This window comes from Anolis sagrei, chromosome 2 (assembly GCF_037176765.1).
Source record: "Anolis sagrei isolate rAnoSag1 chromosome 2, rAnoSag1.mat, whole genome shotgun sequence".
NCBI classification, from domain to species: domain Eukaryota; kingdom Metazoa; phylum Chordata; class Lepidosauria; order Squamata; family Dactyloidae; genus Anolis; species Anolis sagrei.
In genome coordinates, this window is record NC_090022.1 from 98881245 (window position 1) to 98898617 (window position 17373).

Sequence of the window (17373 nt, forward strand, 5' to 3'; positions counted from 1 at the left end):
AGAATCCAACAAAATCTGACAAGCAGGTGCTTGTGTCACATCCACGGAGACTGCATCTAATGTGGTGTCCAGCCCAGAACGGATCAAAGCGACTTTGTCTGCAAAGAACCGAGCAAATGCTTCACAGCGCGTTGCCGAGTTGTCAGGGCTCCCCCCAGTGGGGGGAGTTAAAAGACCTCTGACAACCCGAAACAACTCCGCCGGACGGTTCTTTGCAGACGCAATAGTGGCCGCAAAGAAAGTTTTCTTTGCGGCTTTTATTGCCGCGGCATATGCCCTCAAGAAGGACACAAACCGTGCTCGGTTTGACTCGCTTGGGTCCGATCGCCACACGCTCTCTAGAACCCTCTTCTTTCGCTTCATCGCTGCCAGCTCCTCGGTGAACCAAGGGGCTGGTTTAGCTCGGTTACTTGAGAGGGGACGTTCCAGAGCGATCATGTCAATAGCCCTGGTCATCTCCCCATTCCAGAGAGCAACCAAGGCCTCGACATTGTCGCCTACCGCGGTGGCGGGAAACTCCCCAAGAGCCGTCAGGAATCCATTCGGATCCATTAGCCTCCTGGGGCGGACCTTCTTAATGGGTCCTCCACCCTTGCGGAGGTTAGGGGGCGCAGTGAGCCTAAATCTAACCAGGAAGTGGTCGGTCCACGGCAACGGAGAGATGGACAACTCCTCCACACCGCCACCCTGCTCCCATCCCTGGCAGAAAACCAAGTCCAATGTGTGTCCAGCACAGTGGGTGGGGCCAGTTATTTGTTGGGACAGCCCCATGGTTGCCATGGCGGACATGAAGTCCTGAGCCGCACCTGTGAGGGTTGTCTCGGCGTGGATGTTGAAGTCCCCCAGCACAAGAAGCCGTTGGGACTCCAGCGCCAGGCTCGAGACCACCCCCGCTAGCTCAGGTAGGGAGACTGTAGTGCAGCGAGGTGGACGGTACACTAGCAGAATCCCTATTCTGTCCCGGTCACCCACCCTCAGGTGGACGCATTCAAAATTTGTGGTCTGCGGGATGGGGCTCCTGGTTAGATGGATGGTATCTCTATAGACCACTGCGACCCCGCCTCCCCGTCCTCCGGCTCTTGGTTGGTGTTGCACAGAGAAACCTGGAGGACAAAGCTGGGAGAGATTTACGCCCCCCGCTTCATCCAGCCAGGTCTCCGTGATGCACGCCAGGTCTGCCCGCTCCTCCAGGATTAAGTCCTGGATCCAAGTTGTTTTTCCGTTGACAGACCTGGCGTTCAACAACACCACCTTCAAGCCAGAGGGCCCGCTCACCTGGTTACACCAAATTACCTTAGGAGACCTATTGGGAATAATTAATTTGGAAAAACGGTCCGAATCAGGCCGAATTCGAGGTCTCCTTTTCCCGCATCTCCTCCTTCCCACCACGACCTCTATGGGGGCCCCTCGGCTAGTGGAACACCTCCCCCCCTCCATGCCGCAGGTATGAGCCATAAGAGTGCTTTCTCCTATGCTTGTTGTTAAGTTTCTTGGTTCTTGCCAGCAACCCCCCTCCCCCCTCCCTACCACATTCTCAGTCCCAGGCTCCGGACTCCCTCCTCTCCCGCCCCCTCCACCACACCAGAGTAACATAAACAGTATCCAAAGGGGGGCAGGGGACCACATGGGTAGCAGCGATACAGGTGGTAATATTAATAAAGCTAGTTCTTAAAGTGCAAGGATTTCAGAAGCAGTCCGTCAATGAGCGATGGTCGTAGATTTCTTAGCAGCAAAACACATTCGAAGGCACATTAATAAGGTGCTAGGTCTAAAGTGCTCTGCTTAGTAGTATAAAGTGCGGCATAGAGGGACAGGGCAGGGAGAAAGTGCTGGTGCGATCTAGCAGCAGAAGGCAGGTGCCTAGGTGTTCTAAATCGTTCTTCTTGCAATGACAGCAGATGGTAAACAAGACTATCGGAAAGTGCTAGCTGATCTTATACGATATTAACTAAATATTGCTATGACCCCAGTGAGAGTCTAATGGGACTCTAGGCGGTTGATAAACCAGCGGATAGGCTTCCGGAGTTGAAAACTCGGGGGTGGGGCAGCACCGATGGTTAGTCACACTTTGCTCAGCAAATAACAACGAAGGAGCCTCTTTAAAGATCTAATAGGAAAGGCTACGCAGCCGTGGCCAGTTCGGAACGACTCAGCGGTCCAGCAGCGGCCCAACAACCCAGCGGGCCCAGCGATGATGGCTTTCCCACCGGCGGCGATTGCGGAGGCCAGGAACCTCCGGTCTCTGCCCTCAGCGGCCAACGGCGGGCGGCGGCGGCGGCGGACCAGCGGCGGTGGCTCAACGGCGGCCCAACCCCCGGCCTCTCCAATTTGCAGCAGATGGTGGCAGTGGATTGGTGATCCAATAGGCTGGTAGGTGAGGCCTCGGTGGTCAGCGATAGCCTAGCGGAGGGAGGGAGGCGGCGTGAGGTCTTCTGAGTCGGCGGGGTGGACTCGCCCGAAGATGAACAGTCGGGGCGGAATTCGGCCACCGATGGGAGCGCTCGATTCCAGCTCAACCAAGATGGCGGATGGAGGCGGGCTCGCCTGATGACAGACACGGGCCAACAGCTCAGGAGCCCAGCAGCAGCCCAGCAGCTCAACAGAAGCCCGGCACCGATGGGAGCGCTCGGTTCCAGCTCAACCAAGATGGCGGATGGAGGCGGGCTCGTCTGATGTCAGACACGGGCCAGCAGCTCAGGAGCCCAACAGCAGCCCAGCAGCTCAACAGAAGCCCGGCAAAGCCGAATGGTGCAGGAGCCCAGCAGCCGAGCGATGGCTCTCCACCGGCCGCGGTTGCAGGGGGCCAGGGGGCGCCCAGCCCCCCCACCCAGCGGCCAGCGGCGGCGGTGGACCGGCAACGGCTCAGTGGCTCAGCGGCGGCGATCCGTCCCTCGGCTTCCTCACTTCCACACCAGCAGCCGGCGGCGACGGTTCGGCGGCCGGCGGCACGACGGGGAGGCCAGGTAGCAGTCGGCTCCTCCTTCCAGCCGGGCAGCACTCAGCCGCGGTGGCTTGCCGGCGGCCCAGCGGCCTAGCAGCCACCCGGCGTCCCTCCTTCCACACCGCCCTACTTCAGCAGTCAGCAGTCAGCGGCCAGACGCGACGGTCCCGTGGCCCCCTGACAGTCTTCTTACCGTCAGCGATGGTAAAGGGGCCAAGCAGCGACGGCGGCAGTCCGGCCAGCCGGGCCTCGGGAAGCCCTCCCCCCTCTCCCCAAGCCCCCAGACCCCTTAGAAAACTAAGAAAAACTTATATGGTCTCCATTAGAAGCCCCGGCGAGCTCTCCCAGCACATAGAAATGATGCACCAGGAGCAGGGGGTGGGGAGGAGTGATCCCCCCCCCACTCTCCTGGCACATCATTTCTATATGCTGGGAGAGCTCACCGGGGCTTCTAATGGAGACCATGTAAGTTTTTCTTAGTTTTCTAAGGGGACCTGGAAATAGTGCATTAACCCCATGCCTTCCAAGAAGGCGCAGAATAAATGCACTATCAAATTAATTTGCTACAAACCAGGTTTTTCCTGGTTTGTAGCAAATTAATGCAGGACTGTCCAGAATGTTGTATGGACAGCCCCTCCTTTATTGTGGTAGTTCCCGCAATAACGGCCCTGTCTGGATGGGACCTGGGTGGAAGGGCTCTGGGGACCCTTCCACACAGCCCTTTATCCCAGAATATCAAGGCAGGAAATCCCAAAATATCTGCTTTGAACTGGGTTATCTAAGTCCACACTCAAATAATGTGGGATTTTCTGCCTTGATATTCTGGGATATAGGGCTGTGTGGAAGGGCCCTGGGAGTTGTGATCCAAAAGTGGGGTTTTCCATGTTCTCAAGTATGAAATGTTCAGAGCAAAAAGTCAGAACTTTGGTTTTGTTTAGTCTGGAAAATGAAAACAGTTGAAACTGTTCTTGGGAAAACAATTGAATATCTAACATATTAATTCATTCATTAAAAACATCTTCCCCAAATCATAAAGGCTCTCAGGGAGGAGAATCATTAGAGAGGTGAATAGCGAACTTGGGCAGGGAAAAAGATGCTGGCACAATTCTCCTGCCTTTTCTGTGCTGCAGCTGCATTTCCAAAAGAAAGAAAACCAGAATGAGACTGATTGTTAGCTACTCCAGGTTAGCTATGCATTATCGGTTGTAACTGACAGAAAGAAAAATTATAGGCGGCATATAAGCAGCTCTACAAATGCTACCCCTAGGAATTAACCTTTGATTGTATGTGACAGTTCAGTGAGTCTGTTTGTTCCCTCATGACAGTTAACCCACCCTCCTATACCCTGTCTGCGTTGAGATTTCTTAAATCATCAGTTCCAAGCTTCACTAGTGCTTGTTATGCCAACATAGCACATTTGTGTTCAAATGACACTTTGCTGGCCCTTCATTTGCTAGAATGTACAACATGGTTATACATTTGAAGGGCTGTGGAGAAAGGCTAGTTCTGGTTTGTAAGTTTGAAAAACTCCCAAATTTATTTATTTAATTTATATCCTGTTTCCCCCCATCATGAAATGGAAAGTTGGGGGTTTTTTTTGGTAAATGATCCCAAATTACTTCCTTGTTCTTGCTAGCTCATTCCTTCATATGCTCTTATACTGCACATTATAAATCCACACCATTCTCGAAGCAACTTGGAGAGACACAGAGTTAGATATTCAATCGTTCAGTTAGCGGCCCCTTGTCTATGAGGATGAATTCTGTCCAGGAATATTAACTTTTTTTGGAGGAGAGAAAAGGTAGGCTCTAAGTCACTAAGATTTAACACACACACATAAATCACAGTAACAGACACACCCCTATATGGCACCATCAATCTTTATGATACGCAGCACCCATTTTTCTTACTTTGGATTCTTTAACCATTTTTGAAGCATGGAAGTGTTCCCATCCTTAATCCTCCCAAAAGAAGGGAGGGAGGGAGGGAGGAAGCGAAGGAGGGATGAAAGGATCACTGTGAATTTACTATGAATCCCCCTTCATGAAACTTCATCCTAAGCACACAAAAAAAAATGTATTCACTCATCAGAATCTCTATGTCAAAAGTGTTTTTAAAATTAAAAAATGATTTTATACATTCAGAATCTAAAGATTTAGAATGAAGGAACAAAACCCCAAACCTCTGAGAATTGAAGTATTTGGCACCAACAATACTTTGAAGATTAAAATGTAATGAAGTGTGTTCTGACCTGGTGCCTTCCAGATATGGCAGACCATAAATTCCATCATTCCCAACCAATATGAATGATAGGCACTGTAGTTCAAAACATTAGGAGCACACCTGGCTGGAGAAAGCTACACAACATGGATAACCAACTGAGGCCCCTTCCACACAGCTGAATAAAACCCTACATTATCTGCTTTGAACTGGAATATATGGCAATGTGGACTCAGATGACAAAGGGTGCATCCAGACAGCCCCTTTATTGTGGTAACTCCCACAATAAAGAAGGGGCTATCCAGATAACATCCTAGGCATTCCCGAATTAATTCGCCACAAACCCTGGTTTGTAGCGAATTAATTAGATAGTGGGTTTATTCCATGCCTTCTTGAAATACTGCAGTCCAGACACCATTCCCACAGTTTTCCGCTCCCCCCCCCCCCCCTGCTCTCCTGGCGTGTCATTTCTACGCTCTGGGAGAGCTCCAGCTATGGTCTACTGGAGGCCAGGTAACTTTTCCTTACTTTTCAAAGGAGTTTGAGAGCTATGGGGGAGGGGTAGGGCCTCCAAATGTTCTCGTGGGCCAGTCCCGTGAGAGCATCTGGACACCCTCCTCAGAAAGTGCACACTTTCTGCAGTGGATATAGACAGACCCTCCAGGAACATCCACGTTTTTAAAACGCGAATGATCCTGGGATAAAGGGCTGTCTGGAGCTGCCCAAAAGGGGTTTCCCCTTCAAAAATCCAAGTGTTTGTTGCAAATATGGAAAGGGAGAAATGAAAGAAAATAGGTGGGAATAAACACAAATTTAAACACATTCAGTTCACAGTGGTATTAATAAGGACCATACAATCACCAATTAAGCATATAGGCTGATCTGGACACTGGATGTCCCAAAAGGCATTCAATCAGAAATTATGACTAAAAACAGAATACACATTCAAACGTAGACTGGTGGATGGGGTCTGCCTATCTGTCTAAAAGAACAGTTTACAGGAATGTAGTTAAGGGAGTGGATGGGGCAAAATGAAAACGTGGCCACGTTGAATACGAATTGTGCCCCTTCCCATGAATGTTTTCTCCTGTCATTAAATTTCCAGCACAGCGGAGAGTGAGATATTCGAAATAATTAACACCTACAACTCTTCCATTAGTTATGTTTGCATTCCCATGGTAACTTTGCCTGCCCCTGCTCACTGGATGTCTAAACTCTATTTCTGGAGATTTAACTGGAGATGCTTTCTCTCTATCTTTCTCCCTGCCCCCCTTTGCTGAAAATCTCTTAAGGGAGAAATGATGGAATCTCTTCACCTTCTAATTGCGGGAATGAGGAGCCTCTGTGTTCCTTTGCAACTCTTGAGGGATCATAGAGCCCATTTACATAGTTCTTATGTTAGACTCCACATTGCAAGAGATATTACAGGCATAGCTGGCGTATTTAAGAGGAGCATTGAAGTCCAATGAGCCATGGAACCAGCTACACAAATCACATGAGGCAGGTTTTCCTGAAACAGCTCCTGCACCACTTAACAAGCCACTAAAGTAGGATTTTTTTCTCCTTTCTTAAGCTAAATGTTGTTGTGTGTCTTCAAGTAATTTCTGACATATGGTGACCCCAAGGCTCTGTGTCCCTTTGCAACACTTTTTTTTTTAAATGATGAAATTTGTTCAGAGGAGGGATAATCTTTGCATCCCGAGAGAGCATGACTTGACCAAGGCCATCCAGTGAGTTTCTGGCTGAACAGGGATTTGAACTCTAGTCTCCAGTGACATACTCTAACATTCAAACCACTGCTATATTGGATCTGTGGTTAAATGTCACAAGCCTTAATGTATTGGAGCTAAACATGTTAAGCCATTCCAAAGAAGAACAAAACAATTTAGATGGATCAACCAATGAAGATTTGGGGAGGGGGGAATCAGTCCATTTGTCTACTATCTATTATATCATGTAGCTTTTATTTGGTGTTATAAGTGCAAAGGCAATGAAATTTACTCAGGATCAATCATGCTGGACGCAATACAAATAATAACAACATAAAAAACATTATGTGGGATATTTAAAAGGAAGGGGGGGATCAACAGTTAATCAACAGATATAAAGGATTACAATTTGTGTGCAATTTATACAAAAATGGAGCAAAATAGACAGAGATTTAGAATCAAAGAATTATAGACTTGGAAGAGACCTTGTGGGCCATCCAGTCCTACCCCCTGCCAAGAAGCAGGAAAATCGCAGTCAAGGCACCTCTGACAGATGGCCATCCAGCCTCTGTTTAAAAGTCTCCAAAGAAGGAGCCTCCACCACTCTGGGGCAGAGAGTTCCACTGCTGAACACCTCTCACGGGAAGTTCTTCCTATTGTTTAGGTGGAATCTCCTTTCCTGTAGTTTGAAGCCATTATTTTGCCTCCTAGTCTCCAGGACAGCAGAAAACAAGCTTGCTCCTTCCTCCCTATGACTTCCCCTCACATATTTATATATGGCTATTATGTCTCCTCTCTGCCTTCTCTTCTGCAGGCTAAACATGCCCAGTTCTTTAAGCTGCTCCTCATAGGGCTTGTTCTTCAAATCCTTGATCATTTTAGTCACCCTCCTCTGGACACATTCCAGCTTGTCAACATCTTCCTTAAACTGTGGTCATCAGAACTGAACACAGTATTCCAAGTGTGGTCTGACCAAGGCAGAATAGACGGGTAGCATGACTTCCCTGGATCTAGACACTATATTCCTATTTATGCAGGCCAAAATCCCACTGCCTTTTTTTTTTTTTTGCTGCCACATGACATTGTTGGTTCTTGTTTAACTTGTTGTCCATGGGACTCCAGGATCTTTTTCATACATACTGCTGTCATGCTAGGAGTCCCCCATTCTGTATCTTTGCATTTCATTTTTTCTGCCTAAGTGGAGTATCTTGCATTTGTCACTGTTGAGCTTCATTTTGTTAGTTTTGGCCCATCTCTCTAATCTGTTAAGATCATTTTGAATTCTGCTTCTGTCTTCTGGGGTATTGGCTATCCCTCCCAATTTGGTGTTGTGTGCAAACTTGATGATCATGCCTTCTAATCTTTCATCTAATAATAAGGATGTTGAACTGGACCGGGCCCAGGACGAAACCCTGCTTATGGCACTCCACTCGTCACTTCTTTCCAGGATGAAGAGGAAGCATTGGTGAGCACCCTTTGGGTTTGTCCACTTAACCAAGGACAAATTCAAGGGGAATCTATAACACTTGGTTAACTTTATATTATCTTTACATGTATCTAAACCTTTCTTTCTTCCAAAGCCAGGAATTAAAATGACATTACTGTTTAAGTGTTGCCCTCCCTATGGATTTTTTTTCTTTTCTCCGGCCCACCATTATTATTATTATTATTATTTGCTAAATAAGGACTTTCTAAAGTAGGGTGTATTACAGCACTGAGGACTGGTCTACGATTGTGGTAGAAGTAGTAATATTATCTCACTGGGGATGCCCTGACTCTTTGGTGAACTACAGCATCCTTTGGAATATTTAATTCTGGCAGTAAGAGAGACAAAACCTAGGTTTAGGAGCGTGCAGCATTGTGCAGGCAATATTTTCTATATTTAGTGATACATCTTGCCTGATTGCCACCACTATGATTTGGAGACTGACTGTATTTCCTGTTCTTTTTCTTCAAAAAAGAAAAAGAAAATAAAGATTGTATGTATTCTGAGTGTATAGCCTTCATACCCAAGAGTATGGACATGCATTTGTGTTTGAGAAGGAAGCTCCCATATGCAGAGGTCAGGTGCAGAGCAAAAGCAAAGTCACAGGAATCATCTTGCTCCTCCTGCTCCATGCCAAAAATGTCCTTTACATCATGTCTGAAGATACATGTCATTTGCTAGTGACAAACATCTTAAGACATTGGTCAGTAGACGTATCATCAGAAGCAGGCCTCAGGGAAAGGCACTGGGAGAGATACGGCTGAACCTAGAAAAGCTGTGCTCATTTGCTCTTTCGAATCTATCAACACAGAAACAAGTTATACAGGTTCTGCTTCTAGAGGGATTTGGCTTCATTTTTAATGGTATTTCCAAACAAGGCTTTTATTACCATGCACTCGAAGTTTGCTGGGGTCCAGAAGACAATATCTTCAGATTTGTCTCTAATTTGTAGCCCTCTACTCTATAATCTATATTTTTTCTACATTTTTTTCTTTTGACAAAAATACGTGTTTAGGAGGGGAAAGTAGAATTGCTGCACAGGAACATTTGATTGATCGGGAAGCACCCTTGTTCTACCCTTCTTTCTAAAACACATACTTGCACATATAGGAGGACTCAAATAAAGCTTCCTGTTAATGTGGAGGAAACATGCCTTGTATCTGTCAGAAGAGGGAGCCAGGTCCACACTGAAATCTGTGTTGCTGGAAGTTATTGAGCACAATGAATGGCACGGAGAGAAAGTGGTTATGTGTGTAGTGGAAGGGGTGGGGGAGAGAGAGAGATAGGAACCAGAAATAAACCAGCCGCAAAAAGATGAGGTGAGTGTCGTTCTTTCAGCTGGAAGCCTGTAACATCAGCACCCTGCAAACAGCCGCACGGTGGGACGAATGACTTCTTTGTGTTGGTGAGTTTTTGCTTGAGGGCAAAGACTAATTTCATACCTTGGTGTCAGCTTGAATTATGTGCAGTTTGTTTGTGGGTGTTGGGGTTCATGGTTGGAGAAGGGAGTCCCTTTGAACAGATTGTGTGTTATTTCAATAGTCTCCTTTTCTTTTTCTTTTCTTTTTTTACAAATGTGGAGCTAACAGAGTTGATGAGCCAATCTTTTGCTTCTACATGGATCTGTTCTAGATTGAATGTTTACATACATGTGTGGTTCTGCACATTTAAGCGTGGCTTGTATATATGCATGTTCAACCAGAGTGCAAATGGAATGCCTTCTAGGTCCCGTGGGGCTTGTCTGACAACTACTTTTAGAGACGATTCTAAAATAAATGATTTTATGACCACTTCCATTAATAATTGGGATAAATCAATACATTTCTACCATTTGTAAAGGTGGGGCTTTCCCATCAAGACCTCTATAGCCTTGGAGAGTGAAAATTAGAATGCCATGTTTAGAATCAGAACATTTGAGCAATTGATTTTACTCCTTTTGTTTATGTCCAAACAGGCTATGAAAAATAGTATTTGTTTATAGTTGTAGAGGAAAAAGGAACAAGGCTGTGTTCCCTACAGGGAAAGCTTTTTGATTTTAAAAACCAGGATATTTGAAGGGCTACTGCTCATTATTTTCACTCATGCCTGGATTTCACTCCTCTGTGATTTAGGAAAGAAAAATCACACAGAGAGACCTTTACTTGCAAGGTGATGTGGACACCTACTACTTCAGATGAGACGAAACCTGCGATGTCGGGGTCCTGGGCTTGGCAAAACAGAGAGAGATCACGTAGCATCATCCCAGACGTAAATCCAAGGTCAGATGCAGCAGGAAATCCTGAAGAAAATGCTGTACTACCTGGACACTTCTAAAGGAAAATAATATTATGATTGTGACCTAATCCTCAGGCTGCAGTAGTTATGAATTATAGCTGAAAGACTATAGAGAAATTGGAAAAGTTTCTCAATAGCTAGAAACTGAAGCTTACTTAGTGAAGTTATATTTTATACACTGACCAGTAGATTGGAAGCTTACATCAAAGGCCAAAAGGATCTGCTCTTAGGACTTTCCCTTATTTTCCTCTGCCAAGGAAGACTTAAGCATCTCACAGCTATTTGCCAGATAATTGGAAAGCTCATGCCTTAGCCTGGGATGATTTCATCCTGATGGCCCACTTCAACAGGATATACAAAGTGTGACTTGGGTGATGACAACCCAGAAAGGACTGCCTTGATACATCAAGTTAGCATGTGAATTGAAAGAGATGGCTGGAATTGAAGGAACCACACAATCCCATCAGAAGAGTAATTAAAAAGAGATCTTGAAAGTTGTGCCTGGTGGGTGCTGCTGATGAAAAAATAGGTCTGGCTGGTTTATCTACCCCTTGTCCCTTCATTCATTCAGAAGATTATACCTTATGCAGTGCAACTTGCCTGCTTTGATTGTGCCCCTTATTTTGTTTTTTTGTTTTTTCTGTGTTCTGCTATGCAATTCAAATTCTAAATAATGTAGAAAGAAAAATGTTCTTCCCTGGATTAGACTAAAGCAACAAAAGTCAAACAGGTAGGAGATTTCTTCATATGAAAAGCTGCAGTGCTATAACTAGATCTATATATCAATCTACAAGCTATTTACTGTCTTAAAATGTTAATGTATTTTCTTTGCCTCTAGGACTTTGAATCTTTAACAATGTGGAACATTATGAGGAGTTGCTTCCTGAGGCTACCTATAAAGAGAGAACCGGTGCTTTAATTTCAAAGCTTAAAATGTACAGAGGCTGAAAGGGTATTAAAATGTTCCACCAATTAGAGGGATGGAAAATAAAATCAGAAACAAAAGCACCTAATGTGTTATGCTTCAGTAGTGCTGAAGGGCTAGTTAAATGGACACTGGATAAACTGAATCAATAATCTATTTAAGTGAGAATATATCTAAGTTGGAATGTGATTGCGACCCTGATCTATTGAGTTTATATCTATGGGACTCTCGGAGGATTCTTCTGCTGGCATGTTCTTGCTTCAGTAATCTCTTTTAGACTAAAATTCAGAAAGGATTGCCAAGAAATAGCACTAGTGGCTGTCAGGATCATCAGCATCATCTACAACAAAATGACTGTGATGGTCAGTTTCAGATGCTTGCGTGGTGTTCTTAATGAAATTCCTAAGGATGATGGGATCCCTCCCAAGGGTTAAGAGACTTTAGCATCAGCTTTAGGGGAGATCTGTTTGGCCACTGATGGTGAGCAATTAATGGACACCTGATGTCTCTTTTGTACGGATGCAAGCTGATGTCATCATCACAAGCTCCATGATATGAGATTGCCTCTGGAGAAACAATGATTTGGAACGACACCACTATGGACGGGAAAGATTTGCTTGTGAAAAAGGATTCTTGTGTCCGAATACTCACCGGCTGCTTCCTCTCCTTGCTGATTCTCTCTACCCTCCTAGGCAACACACTTGTCTGTGCCGCTGTCATCAGATTTCGCCACCTGAGGTCCAAAGTGACCAACTTCTTTGTGATCTCATTGGCAGTCTCAGACCTTTTAGTAGCTGTTTTGGTCATGCCCTGGAAAGCCGTTGCTGAGATAGCTGGATTCTGGCCTTTTGGGTCATTCTGTAACATCTGGGTAGCCTTTGACATCATGTGCTCCACTGCCTCCATCTTAAATCTGTGTGTCATTAGTGTGGACAGGTATTGGGCCATCTCTAGCCCTTTTAGGTACGAGAGGAAAATGACTCCCAGAGCAGCCTTCATCATGATCAGTGTGGCATGGACTTTGTCTGTGTTGATTTCTTTCATTCCAGTGCAACTGAACTGGCACAAGGCTAAAACCACAAGCTTTCTAGACCTCAATGCCACTTTTCAAGGTGTAGCCATGGACAACTGCGATTCCAGCCTAAACAGGATGTACGCCATCTCTTCCTCTCTCATTAGCTTTTATATCCCAGTGGCCATCATGATAGTCACCTACACAAGGATATACCGAATTGCTCAAAAACAGATAAGACGCATTTCAGCCTTGGAACGGGCAGCTGTGCATGCCAAGAACTGCCAAACCCCTGCTGGCAATGGAAATGTTCTGGATTGCCAGCAGCCAGAGAGTTCTTTCAAGATGTCCTTCAAGAGAGAAACAAAAGTCCTAAAGACTTTGTCAGTGATTATGGGGGTGTTTGTGTGCTGCTGGTTACCCTTTTTCATACTGAACTGCATGGTGCCCTTTTGTGAGCCCACTGTACCATCCAGGGGAACAGAACCATTTTGTATCAGTTCTGCCACTTTTGATGTTTTTGTTTGGTTTGGATGGGCTAATTCTTCACTCAATCCCATCATCTATGCCTTCAATGCCGATTTCCGCAAGGCATTCTCCACCCTCTTGGGATGCTACAAACTCTGCCCTGCTTCCATTAATGCTATAGAGACCGTTAGTATAAACAACAATGGGGGCATAGCCTTTTCCAGTCAGCTTGAGCCCAGAGGGTCCAGCCCCAAAGACTGCAATATGGTTTATCTTATTCCTCATTCTGTTATATGCCCTGAAGAAGATGCCCTCGTGAATAAAGAAGCAGAAGTGGGGTTGCCTAAAACAATGGAGAAAATATCTCCAGCCCTATCAGGGATTTTGGATTTTGAGGCTGACCTGTCTTTGGAAAAGATCAACCCCATCACGCAAAATGGCCAACATAAAACCTGAGGGGTACAGTTAACCCTTCAAAATGTAATACTACAAGAAAGATTTTCAAGCTGTTTTTGTTTTGTGGGATGGGGTGTTGGGAGGGAGGGGTGAGGAAAGTACGCTATTATGAGAGTCAAAGCCATCACTCAAAAACCCAGGGCTCCACTGAGCTGATGTTTGTCAGAACCATACAATCCAAGCAAACAATTCCAACTTAATATACACTGTATTTAGAGGTTGTTCTATGTTGTTCATTCTGAGTGGAAATGAAATAGAAGATGTTGATACAGTGTGGCTTCAAGGAAAATGAAAATAAGCTTGACCAATGTTTGCAGAAGTGGAACTGGGGTGGGGAAAGTAAATAAACTTTACTATAGGAATACAATGTATTAAATTGAATATGAAGTTCCTGTTTGACTTGCATAGGTGTTCATGGTTGTTTATAGGTTGCAAGTAAAGTTTGGTGAGTTGCCAGGTCTGGTGGATGCCTTTATAAATGATTTCTGAACATCAATAGAGCCTTATAACAAAGAGTGGAATATTTTTAATAGTAGGAAGAGAATGTGTCAATGCTGGCATTATTTATTTATTATTTAAATGGCTATTTTTCATATGTTTCAAGAACTTGAGCTTTATGTATCTTATTTTAACATATGTCTAAAGAATGGAATATTTCTGAGGTTTTCTTCACTGCTTTTGACCAGTTTACTAGTCAGCACTTTATTTAAAAAAGAACGGAAAGGGTGAGCTTTCCTCTAAGCTTTGCTTAGATGACTGTGGAACTTGTAATTGTTTAAAACATTGCAAAAGAGGAGGAATCAGCAGCATGGTGTAACAAAAATAAGATGTCTTCTGGGTTCTCCTCTCTCTTACTGCCCAAAGATAGGGCCCGAGTTAACCAAATGACGCGTTGTAAAAGCTGTGTCCCTGTCAAAAAGACGGAGAAAATGGCTGCGATCAATTATGAAGTTTCATTTTATGTTGACTTTGTTCAATTGTCAGCATTGAAGCTGTAAATACTCAACCTTATACAAGCATACACCTTAAAAGATGAATTGATCTAAGGCGAAAGCCATCTTCGGTTAACTCATCATGTGGTTTGCTATTTGGTAAGACAAACCTTTCCTTTTTAGATATAGACTTTTCTTATTTCAGAACCTGACTTTTTGTTGTTACTGATGGTGCGGGAAAGATCCCCACATACTTGCATAGAAATGTATGCATTATCAATGGATATTTCCTATGATAGATAAATGGAGCCTCAGTTTTTAGAGGCTGTATACCTCCAAAGAACCAGATTTTAGTGTCAAATCATGGGGGAAAGGCTATTGTCCTTGCCTCTTGCTTGGACATTATGGGAGAGAAGATGCTGGATTCTGGGCCTCCAGTCTGAGCCAGCATGACTTTTTGTGATCCCATGCAATTGATTTAAAAGTCAACAAACAATACAACCCCATAAATAAATTATAGATGGATGAAATAGCATTGTGCAATTGTAGTTTTCCTTTTTGTTGGCTGCCCATTGCATAGCAAATAGTGCCTCATTCCTATTCTGGATCTCCCACATACTGAATGGAGCAGTGAAACACTAGGAAAATTATGTTTCCCCCCAATTAAACTCTGCAATGTCCCCACTCTCCCCTGAGTTGCCCAGATTGTTTTAACTACCTTTAAATCAATTTCCTTATCACGGTCTCTTAGTAATATCAAATAAAATAAATAAATAATAAAAATACAAAGTTACTAATGCGATCAACTGTCACCAGCATTATTATACAAAACATTCCAAGATAATTATTTTAGGATTTTTTTTCGAGGAGGGATGTTTGCAAAGTAAGCAGACAACTTGGGAAGAAACAGAGCATTCATCAAGAAATGTAGTCAGCAAAAGAGATCTGAGAGAGACAAGTTAGAAGCCTAATGAAAATGTACATCCTGCAATCAGGTCTGTGTTATTTATGTATTGTGAATGTTTTCATAATTCTATTGCCTGTAAGCTGCTTTCATAAATATAATAAAATATTTTGTGAACATAAGGTCAAATAAAGCAATTTACATTATGTTTATTAAATAAATCTTGGTTTTTGTGAAACTGTTTTAAATCCTCCTAACAATCGTTCCCACCCCCCTTTTTGCTTTGGAGTACCGGACATCTTGTTGGAACCGCTCTTGTGGTGGTAAATAGATATCATCTAGGAATAAAGCTTCATTGAAAAGGTCCGTTTGGCATCTCTTCAAACTTGAACTGCCATTGGGTTGATTTCTGTTCTTTGCTGAAAGTGGGAGCGGAGGGGTTAGTGGTGATGCACAATCTTTGCATGTGGAAGGTCAGAGGTTCAGTCCCCAACAACAACCTTAATAAGACTGAGAAAGACTTTGGAGAGGTACATGCTGTCAGTCAGCACAAACAGCATTGAGCTAGACTGATCAATGGTCTGATTTGCTTTCAGTGTAAAGCGAAATCTGCTTCTGCAGATCTAAAGTATGTTGAAAACTCTTTTGTAGCTACATTGCGAAACAAAACAAAGAGTTATGGGATATAGCACCATAAAAAACTCTTTACATTATATCCAAAAAGAGATTTGTATTTCTCATTCCACAGCTCTCTGTTCTGCAATTTGTTCTATAATAATAAAAATGGACAAGAAACTTTCTTTTGGTTATAAAGAATGTTCATGTCTTTATGTCGGTGTGCAGAGCCCTCATATCCACAGGATGTATGTTCCTTAGACCTTGCATGAATATGTGGAACTGTAAATGCTCCTTTGTTGAAGGCTTTTAAACAGAGGCTGGGTGGCCATCTGTTGGGGGTGATCTGAATGCAACTTTCATGCTCCTTTGGAGGGGGTTGGACTGGATGGCCCACAAGGTCTCTTCCAGCTCTATGATTCTATGGAGATAACTCAACTCTGGCCCAAGAATAAAGGGGGGGGGGAGGGTGGAGTCATGCAGAAGGACCTAGGAAATGCCTAGAAGGGACATATGTTGTGAGACATTGATAAATGAAATTGCGGATATATCCCCTGTGTATCTGGGAGTTGTATTTTAATGACTAATAGTAATTTTCATAACATAGCTACTGCTCTATTTTTTCCATTTCACTGGGTTAACTGCCAATGAATTTTGCTTTTGCATTTCCAAAATTCACAATTCTAGTAAGTAATTAAGTGTGTGTGTTTTAGTTGGACAAATCTGAGCCCCCATGGAGTGTCTGTTGTGGCAAGATTGAGAAAGTGCTGTTAGTCACTGTTATTTGATGGATTACATAAATTGTATTTGCACCATGCTGTTATATATTGGAGTTACGAGAAATATTGTTTGGATTCATCAGGACTGAGGCACTAGAGATGTAGCAGATTGTAATGAACTGAAATGTGTAAATTGAATCACAGAGGCTGTGTCTTCTGTTATGTGGCATTAGTTTAGATGTTATTTTATAAGGGATTATGCAAATTGATGGGAAGATAAAAGCCATCGCTTGCTACAAACAATTTATTCCAGATTCATTTAGTATTACTGAATGCAAGCTTTAGCAGAGCAATAAAGGATGGAGCTTTTGGTTTTAAAGATTTGCAGTGTCTCCTTAGAGGTAGATGACTGCTCATTCAAAGTCTTTGTGACTGCAATTAAACCATGCAATGAGATCACTGCACCTTTCATCTGATTTAGCAGGGTTCAGTGCTTGTGTCTCCTATGATCTCTATCAGTGTTTAAAGAAGCCTACATGCCCATGTGAGTAAGAGTACGAGGATGCTAAGATTGGGGGGGGGGGGGGGGGGGGAGGAATCCTATATTCACCTGATTCTTAACAAAGCATGTTTTTTCTTCTTCTACCCCTTTCTCTCATTTGCACTTTCATATAATGGCATTTCAAATGGTATTATATGGCCAATGTAATAT

The 17373-nt window shown here is 43.9% G+C and overlaps 1 protein-coding gene across 4 annotated transcripts; it reads left to right on the forward strand.

Moving 5' to 3' along the window:
* The first annotated feature begins 9141 nt into the window (after window positions 1-9141).
* DRD1 (dopamine receptor D1) lies at window positions 9142-15548 on the forward strand. Of its 4 annotated transcripts, none has more exons than XM_060765125.2 (3): window positions 9142-9761; window positions 10468-11360; window positions 11469-15548. In XM_060765125.2, exon 3 carries the CDS (start codon window positions 12133-12135, stop codon window positions 13489-13491), a length of 1359 nt encoding a protein of 452 aa, XP_060621108.2. In that variant the 5' UTR covers window positions 9142-9761; window positions 10468-11360; window positions 11469-12132; the 3' UTR covers window positions 13492-15548. The 4 variants fall into 4 exon arrangements, with proteins under 4 accessions (XP_060621108.2, XP_060621109.2, XP_060621110.2 ...); XM_060765126.2 differs by having other exon boundaries at window positions 10468-11159; XM_060765127.2 differs by having other exon boundaries at window positions 9142-9675.
* The last annotated feature ends 1825 nt before the right edge of the window (window positions 15549-17373 follow it).

What these genes read in the sequence shown, in the direction of transcription:
- DRD1 (XM_060765125.2), top strand. Translation starts at nt 12,133, where the DNA reads ATGATTTGGAACGACACCACTATGGACGGGAAAGATTTGCTTGTGAAA.